General features: G+C 34.7%; 1 protein-coding gene across 2 annotated transcripts; it reads right to left on the bottom strand.

Annotated features, from left to right (window-relative positions):
• Positions 1 to 1,214: 1,214 nt before the first annotated feature.
• Positions 1,215 to 8,725, bottom strand: LOC147296634 (WD repeat and SOF domain-containing protein 1). Of its 2 annotated transcripts, XM_086241123.1 has the most exons (18): positions 8,633 to 8,709; positions 8,391 to 8,468; positions 8,208 to 8,297; positions 7,987 to 8,098; positions 7,392 to 7,419; positions 6,395 to 6,493; positions 6,196 to 6,265; positions 6,072 to 6,106; positions 5,888 to 5,962; positions 5,688 to 5,783; positions 4,057 to 4,120; positions 3,860 to 3,913; positions 3,286 to 3,371; positions 3,119 to 3,179; positions 2,959 to 3,023; positions 2,628 to 2,733; positions 2,260 to 2,348; positions 1,215 to 1,712 (listed from the first exon to the last, which is right to left on the bottom strand). In XM_086241123.1, exons 2-18 carry the CDS (start codon positions 8,454 to 8,456, stop codon positions 1,553 to 1,555), a joined length of 1,356 nt encoding a protein of 451 aa, XP_086097249.1. In that variant the 5' UTR covers positions 8,457 to 8,468; positions 8,633 to 8,709; the 3' UTR covers positions 1,215 to 1,552. The 2 variants fall into 2 exon arrangements, with proteins under 2 accessions (XP_086097249.1, XP_086097241.1); XM_086241115.1 differs by having other exon boundaries at positions 8,391 to 8,725.
• Positions 8,726 to 9,407: the final 682 nt, after the last annotated feature.

The following is a 9,407-nucleotide window of genomic DNA, read 5'->3' on the forward strand; positions in this document are numbered from 1 at the left end:
GCATTATGTTAACTAATCAACAACTTGTTAGGCCAAGCTTGAGTCTATTTGACTCGATCTGTTGTCGAGATCGAACCATTATCATTTGTAATTACCAGACCTTCACTTGAGGATCAATGAAGTTCTTGTGCACATCTGTCAAGGTTCGAACCACAAGCAGCACAAAGCCAATTGAATACAATGTTCTCTCCACTCGGTGTTTAACGAGCTGTAACAGAATTATCATCAACCTTATGATAGCTCTACATTTGGTTCAATCTAATATAACATTTAAATTTGGTAAACGACAGCATTTCAATCCAAAAAATTATTCTCTTAACGGTAATTCATATTTTCACCATTAATGTGAGCTGTATCCATTTGACTGTCAGCTTTCAAGTTTATTCTTTATTTATTTTAAATATTGAATTTATGATGTCAAGTTTATTATTAGAAGATTTAAGATTTATTTGTGGGTTTAGGATTTTATTGTTGTCTAATTTGTGAATTTAATCTTCATTCTGAATTTTGAGACAATTAAGTTTAATATTCGGTTTTTCTGAGAATGTAAGACATGATTTAGTTGATTCGATTGAAGAAAAACTTTTCACACTACCTAAGTTATGTAAGTTGAGTTCAAATCACATATTTGGCCAAAAAAAAAGAAGTTCAAATCACATATTGTGAATGTATGCGTTTAGGGATGTGACACTTTGATTTTTATAATTGTAATTTTTTGAATAAATTTAACTGAGCTTTATATGTACTTTCTCATCAACGGATCTCACTTGCTTGGGTTTGTCTTTGGTGATACCAAATATTTGAGATTTTGACATCAATATAATAACATATTCATGTAGAACGTACATTGATCCCTCCAGGAGTGGAGCCAAGTGTTCCATGTAGCAAGGGTTTGCCCTTGGCGCGGGGCAAAGGAAACAAGAGAGAGAGAGAGAGAGAGAGAGAGAGAGAGAGAGAGAGAGAGAGAGAGAGAGAGAGAGAGAGAGAGAGAGAGAGAGAGAGAGAGAGAGAGCACCCGCAATTCGCCAGCCATAAATGTGGGTGTGTGGAGAGATAAAGGGCGGTTTGGCTGCAGTTTTTTGCAAGGATAAATGTGGGAAAAAAAATTTGATGAAAGAAGTTTGGTCAAGATTTAAGATACATAATAATTGGGTTAAAAAAGAAGCCTACTCCCAACAAAAAACAAAAGCAATCTTAATCAATTAGATACAAAAGAAAAATAAATACAATCTCATATACCGCAAAGATCAAAAAGTTAGGTGGTAATTGATTTAGTTAACTGAGAATTCCATTACAGAATAATAGAAGAGAAGACAGTTTTTACAAGCGACACATGCTCAACACATTGGTTTTCTATAACATTATATTGAATTTTTTTTTTTCCAAGAATTTGCAATGTCCATGGCCCCTCTTAGCCCCATCTATGTTCCGCCCATGCACTAGACTGCAGGGTGCTTACAGCCACTGGTATGGAGTTACGGAAACTTGCATGATCCATCCTCTAACATAAATATGCAGAAGCTGATTACCAACATGCACCCACCTGTATAACTCACTCAACTTTGATGATTTTTCTTTTCCTTAATGGCTCTGTGGTAATGCTTCCTGGGGCGCTGTGCGCCTTCCTCTTCTCTTCTTTCATACGCTCATTTTCTGTCGCAGTACGTAATTCCTTAGCTTTCTTGTAGATTAGTTTCGGCAGGTGCCTATGCCTACACAATCACCATTCACAACAATAATAAGCACACAGCCACAAAGATATTGACCATTTTTTTTGTCATATACAATTCAATATTTTATAAACACGTTCTGATGTTAGCCCAGTCTTTGCAGAGTTTTTCCGAAAATTGCATACTATCACTAGAGGTTAATTATGTAACCCACAGCTTAAAAACAGTCACAGAAGGTGCGGTTTGCATGTTAAAAAATAGGGACCATTAACCCACAAACCCACCTAGAATTATAATAAGTTGCAAGCATCTCATATATTCCATTATTATAGAGATTTAGCTTGGAAAGTGCTAATACATAAAAATTTGAAACTGAAAGCTTCAACACACAATGGATGGACAATGGTGTCTAAAAACATGGGGCCTTTCAAAAGGCACCCTTACATCCTTGTTTCCTTTGACCACAAAATCACCTAAATTATCCAGGAAACTTTCGTAGGATCTTTATATATTGACCATAATTACACATTCAGAAAGCAAATAGCTATAGACCCAAAATAAGAGCATAATTGATTGCATCCTTTTATACCTCACAATACGCTTAACTTCAGGAAGGTGCTTGTAGCGGTTCTTGACAGCCTCATGATACTCATGCTTTTTCTGTTCCCTTGGAAGAAGCTGCAGCATAACAAGTGGTCAAAGGATTATATCAGAAGGCAAAAAAGAGGGGGAAAGGGGATATTCGAAGCCCAAGTAGGCAATGCTGTGGAAGGTAACAACAAAATTCTATAGTCAAACCAACCATCGAAAAACACAGAGATGTGGCAAAACAGTTACAACATAAAGTATGAGATTTTATCAAGTGAATATCAAAAATAGGTAGTGGAAGAAGGGGAAAGCCATATTGTAACCCCAAGGTCCACAATGGAAACATGAGGAAAGGAATAAATTTCTTACAACTCCCAATTGTTCCGATGCTTTGGCCTTCCAAAGCCTAAGATTAGTGTCATCACTCCCAGAAATAACATAACTGGCATCACAGCTGAACTTGACACAAAACACCCTACATAAAAGGTGGGAAAAAGGAAACAAAAGGGTCAGAAATCACCAAATTATTCAGTGTAAAATATATTTTCCATTTTCTTCTGTCAAACAATCCACTCTGGCATCCAACGACCCCATTGTTCAAGAAATGGAACAGAATGTGATTTACATTATAAAATTCAATTTACATATGGTCAGCAAATCCAACCAACCAAATAAGAGGAGAGATACATGAAGGCCAAACCTTTGCATTCTCTTTGTATGATAAATCTCCCGGCTGTGGCCACCATTATATTGGAAAATTCTGACCTGCAAAAAGGCAAATTTAGTCAAGGACTAAGGCCATTTTTAACATTAACAACCTTTTTGAAATGGAATTTAATCATATACAACAAGGAACTCACAGTTCTATCATAAGACCCAGTTACAAATTCTCGACCAGTTGGAGAAAAGTCAATATCCATCCTGGAAAAAATGAAGTTTGGTATATATAATTTCCGTAACAAATATAAAATAGGACAAATACATATAATATATGAATACAAATTCAAATACAAAATAGATAACTTACACAGCAGAAACATGATCTTTGTGCACACACTTAGCTTCACTAAGTTTTCTAGAATCAAAGCTATAGCAGTTAGAGTCCTCATTTGCCTGTCATTGAGGAATTAGGTTAGAATCTTCATTGCATAGAATAAGAAAATGCTATACAAGGGAGAATAAAGTCTGCACATCCTAGCATGGTGCATTACTGGAAGTAATTAGATCCCAATGTTTACAATGTCATGGGGGCCTGAATAATCTAATACAATAAGACACAGTAAAAAGCAAAAGGACTGTTTTCCTAAAGACTATTATAAATTTATAGTGGAAGAACCATAGGTTAAAACAATTTTGCATATGGTGGTTAGGAGGTTTTACAACGAGAATTCACTCCAAATTATGTTACCCTAGTTACATTCTATTGACAGATCCAAAATTTCAATGACTAAATCAACTCAACTCTCAGACAGATATGTGATGATCAAATATCCTAAAACCCTGTAAATGATGCACAAAGATGATCGGGAACCAATCCCTTAATTAATACAAATGTCACAAATACACATTCTTAAGAAGCAAACTTCAATCGATGTGCTTACAGCAGTGAAGTTGATTGGCTCCATTGGGTTCCAAGAAATAGAATTGGTTTTCTTCTGTAAAAAAAATGCAAGTCAGAAATATCAAAACATGCTAAACTTCAAGAGACCGAAAAATATTGCTAAGAACTATAAGTTTAAAATAACTGTATATTAAACAATTAGGACTAAATCATATCGTTATGATGTGGCATCAATACCCCCATAATAAACTTCGCTGCTGGTTTCCCCATTCGCAAGTCATATAGTGCTATGCTACGGTCACTACAAAATAAAACCATATATTATTTTCTCTCCTAAATACAATAATATTATAACTTAAACAGAGAGAACAAATAATAATAGATAAAATAGAATCACTACGGCATACAGAAACACTAATAGTTAAGTTTACAGAACAGCCATCCAAACAACATATGGCTATTTTAACAGCTTATTCAAAGAAGTAGATATTAATCATATGGTATATACAGGTCACTTGAGCAAGTGTTAGTAAGCACCCCCAAGGTATCTCCTTGCTATCCAATAGAACATGTAATTCTATTAAACGTGCACGGCCTTACTACAAGTTTCCACTTTATAACCATTATGCTATTCTAACGAAGGAAACCAACTTCCTAATTTCCATTTTGAAATTAGGTTAGTACTTGGTCATCTTTTACTACAATGTGGAATTTCATATTTCTTTCAAATTGACATATATTGAGAGGAAGAGGTAGTAAGGGGACGAAGAAGTTTGCATGAAAAAAAGGGCACTGACCAGAGGATAACCTATGCGGCTGAACCTTCTTTTAAAATAAATAATTTTTTTTTCAAGATGCTAAATACTTACCAATGTTTTCTAAGGTAAAGGTATAACGGAAGGCGTTTTGTTATTCACAAGGTGACTTGCAAGTCTTATATCCACTAGTATAAAAGAATTAAAGAAGTTTTCAGCCCATATATGCTAGTATTAGCAGCAGATATTAGTAGACTTAATTTATTAAGTATTAATAGTCTTTATTAAGATTTCGGCCCATACTTTTTGTTTGTTAGTGGGCCAGGTTAATTTCCTTTTATTTTTGGGTCAAACTGAAGATGTCTTCCATTGAAAATATCTTTAACCACGGGATAGAGCATGTGCCATGCTGCCTTAGTGTCAGCCACATCCTAAAGGTAAAACAACAAACCACATCCTAAAGGTAAACAACAAACCACATCTCAAGTTGAAGTTAAACCCCAATAGACCAAACCCCCTGAATTGAAACTGAAGTACTTCCTGCTCTACACCAGAGGGTTGAGTTAGGATGCATGCCTAGGAGGTCCAGGAAGTCCATCAAACTCAAGGAGCTAACAATATCGTGCAGAAAGATAATATTTATGGGTTTTGGGTTTGGAGCAGCCAAAGAAGAGTGATGATATGGGGAATTTTCTCAGTTGCCAACAGGTGTTGCTGGAGCTTTTTCTACTTTCCTTTGAAAAGACAAGGCCAACCAGGAATTCACTCTGGAATTTCTATTTTCTTTTTTCTTAACCTCTGACAGAAGCTGCTGGAGGTTAACAAAAATTGCCCTAAGGTGTGCGATGTGCGCCTTACCACATCTAGGGAATTTCTTTAAACACAGCCAATGCCTATGAAAACACTGACACTTACTAGTCTTTTATCGTTATCATTCCCTATTAAACCAAAACCAAGTGTAAGTGTGTAACACAATGCTCAAACTAGAAAGCAATGTAATCAGAACTAAAAATCATTATGAACAAGCACAAGATATCTAATATACCTACTGCAAAAGTATTTACTATTATTATCTTTATAAGTATCGTATCTAAAGGTATTATAAATGCATACCTTGCGGATGTTGCCAAGATATCTGGCTGTCCAGGATTAAATCGGACAGATAGAACTGTGTCTGTTCCCCATTCAAAACTCTGCTCCGGTGTAGACCTATGCATCACAAAGTACATTGTCATGTTAAGGGGGGAAAAAGAGGCTTTTATATTTCTTAATGGTAAATTGGTAATAGAAGAATAACCAGGTGAGATCAAAACCTGTTGTGGTTCCATATACCTACTCCAGATCCCCCTGTGGCAAAACGATCAAAATTCCACTGGTGATCAACAGCCCTGAAAATTAGAATGTAAACCTTAAGAGTAGAAACAATGAAAATACTAACAATCAATGTGTGAAATTAACTAATTAAGCAACATATTCTCTGAAAATTTAGAATCTTACTGAAATGCCTTCTCCCAGGAATAAGTTTCCAGTGGCTGGAAATATGATTTATAACTAGTTAGGTAGGTATGATGTAGATAAATTATTCATTGGAAAGACAATGACAGTATTAGGAAGACAATACCTCAACAGACTTATCATTTGAGGCATCTGCATCCATAATAGTAGAAACAGGTACACTCCAGAGCCTGACTCTGAGAATGAAAATAATGTTTCATACAGTTTTGCAAAATGAGATGTATCATGGACAAATCTTCATAAGATGAATACAAAAACTCAGTCTAGAGGGGACAGGGGAGTGCATCCAGGAGGTTATAACTTACTTTTTATCAATTCCACAAGAAACAAGAACACGTCCATCTGTAGATACTGCTAAACCCTGTACAGCCCCTTTGTGACCAGAAAACCGGTGAACTGTTCGCCTTTTTTGTTTAATAAGATTGTTAATGATACATGTAAATTCAACCACTTATACATGAAGTATTGAAATGTAGATTAAGGATCCAAAAGCCGTATTAAAATTAAAATACAAATATTAAAATTAGGGGCATCTAGTCAAAATATCTATCAATTCATATAATTTTCGTGAAAAAACACAAGATGATGTCATAATATCAGATTCAAACTGTTTTAGGGTCAATCAACAAATATGTACCATTCTTTCACCCGATTTTATTTATACCATAAACATTTTATCCAACTCAATTCCATTCAAGTACACCTTCCCAAACCCTACCAAATATATTTAATGCCCAATTAAGGTCGTAATGTATATAAGAATCTATATCATATATATATATATATAAATATATATATAACTCACAGAATTATATAGTTTCAACACAGTAACCAGGATATTGAACAAAACCAGAAAGTAGACAAGAAACCTATTCAGGCCTAATTCACACACCAAAAGTCATTTTTATTTGTTATTTTTTATAAGAAACATAGCACCAGTCATTTTTAGGAAGGTCCTAAAAAATTTATTATGATTGAACTGGCGCACTTTTTGCCTGCCTCTTCAAAACATTCGGCTTATTTTCATTAACCATCAAATAGAAATCATATGAGAGGCAGCAACAATATGAAATAAGAATTAGTATCGAATACAGTGGTCCACTTATCCTGCCACTACAAATGAACAATATGACATGCACATGGCCAAATATACATGTGTATGTGTATATATGCAAAACATGCAAACTTTATGTGCAAAAATGGGTGCTCTAATAAATGAGAGTGCCTGATACCAAGTTTCTATATCTTCCATATGAAATTAAAAAAAAAAAAAAAAAAAATCCAATTCAGTAGTGTGTGTACCTGGAAGCTATATCCCACAGCCGAATATCTGCAAAAATAAAGAAGTTAATGCTATTACAGTTTGAGAAAATATACATATTCAAACTATGATGACTCAACAACATACTACATTTGGCAATACCAAAATGAATACAAGGAATAAGACAAATAAATTCACGAATTTGATCTCAGAAGATAGACCACTCTAATTATAAATGTTGCAACAAATATCACAGCCCATTTAGACCACAAGAGTTACAAGAACACATGGAAAATTCAAACAGTTACAAAATGACAGTAATTGTTTTTACTATACATCAGACAACAAACTAACAAATTTGATATTTAAAATACTTGGGACTCCAAACAGCTAGTTAGTCTAGACTCTAAATGAGGCAGAAGGTAACCATACATTTTTTACCTAGCATGTAAGTTTTACTGAAACATATCGGAACAAGTGCTTTCTCCAATTTAACAGGATTAAGTAATTATCGCCACCGTACTTTTGGTTCAAAAGATGAAATGATTGTACTTTTATGTTTCTTAGCTTTAGAAGCAAGATAATATTATCAAAATTAAGGCATTAGAGACATAACTAAGAGAACAATCAAAGTACCTCCATCCATTGAACCAGAAAATATTCCTATCAAGTGGTTCGGATTCTTTGCCATACACGAAATAGCATCTATATGCCCATCCATTGCTCCAACAAACGGCCTCGCAAAGATCTGAATTAACCCAAGAAATAAAGCAACCAAATTTAGACACCCAAATGCCCATTATTCAATAAAGTAGAAAATTCAGAGAAAAAAAAATACAATTCAAATCCCAAATTACCTTCTCCAATTTGGCCGCATTGCAAGCCCGAACATACTCGACCGCTTTCTCTTGGGTTCGGATGTTGGGGTCGAAATTATGGAATACCCTCTATGGTGATTGAACCAAAAATCGTAGCTTTAGAAAAAAAGCGAAGAGCATTCAGCTGAGAGAAAGAGAGAAAAAGAAAAAGTGAAAATTCACCTGGAGGTCTTGGCTTCGTTCTTTTGTAAATTCATCTGTGGATCGAGATATTACGTTCACCTTCATTGCGATTAGGCTCTGCTTTCAAGAGAATTAGAAAAATTGTGTTTAAATTGGGAGAGAGAGAGAGAGAGAGAGAGAGAGAGAGAGAGTCAGAGACGAGGGACGAGGGACGAGGGAGGAGGTGGTGAGAATTTGAGAGCTACAACCAGAAAACCAAGGAGCGGAGTGGAGCGATAAACCCTAGAGAAGAGTGAAGATAGCAGCTAAGAGCTTAAACCCTGCTGTATGATTTTCTGTTGCCCTATGGGTTCTCAACGGGTCATGCTAGGATCCGAAACCTGAATAGTATTCAACCCGTTTAAATAAGTTTAGCCTATAAATAAGTTCTTGTCGTTGACCAAAAATAAGCTCGAGTACGCAGGGCCTCGATATCTTCATATCTTTTTTTAAAAACATTTTTTTTATTAAAATGATACCAAATCAACATAAATATATAATATAATATATATATAAAACATACTAGCACATCTCATATTACATCAAAATAACATTGAATCATAAATTTACATTACAAAATTTAAAAAACATATAAAAAATTAAAACAATATTAAAAAATAATTATAAAAGTATATTATATAATATATTTATTAAGTTCAACAGATATACAAGGTGGGGCCAGGTGGAAAGTGGTCCCAAACTAGCTTAATCGGGAAGGGGCCCGTGTGCATTGGTGGGCAAGAAGATTTTGCCATCCCTAGCAATTACTAGCATTTGAGCCTTAGAACAACTACCTGAGAGCAGAAAAAAGTATGTGCAAGAAAGTTTTTTTTTTTTTTTGGGCCAAGAATGTTTCCCTAAAAACATGATGAAACTGAATAACTTTGACTTGTTGGAACTCATAACCATAGCGCCGCGAAAATATGTTTCAAAATTAATTAAACTTATTAGGATCATTTAGTTTTGCAAGCAATAAATACATAATTAAATTCATGCATTTAATTACAAATTGACGTA

This window comes from Dryas octopetala, chromosome 1 (genome assembly GCF_963921425.1).
Source record: "Dryas octopetala chromosome 1, drDryOcto1.1, whole genome shotgun sequence".
In the NCBI taxonomy this organism is placed as follows: Eukaryota; Viridiplantae; Streptophyta; class Magnoliopsida; order Rosales; family Rosaceae; genus Dryas; species Dryas octopetala.

Coding starts and splice junctions, on each gene's coding strand:
- LOC147296634 (XM_086241115.1), bottom strand. CDS start 8,456: ATGAAGGTGAACGTAATATCTCGATCCACAGATGAATTTACAAAAGAA. Junction 6,494..7,391: donor CTGTGGGATATAGCTTCCAG/GTACACACACTA, acceptor TAAACAAAAAAG/GCGAACAGTTCACCGGTTTT. Junction 6,107..6,195: donor CAAATGATAAGTCTGTTGAG/GTATTGTCTTCC, acceptor TCATATTTCCAG/CCACTGGAAACTTATTCCTG.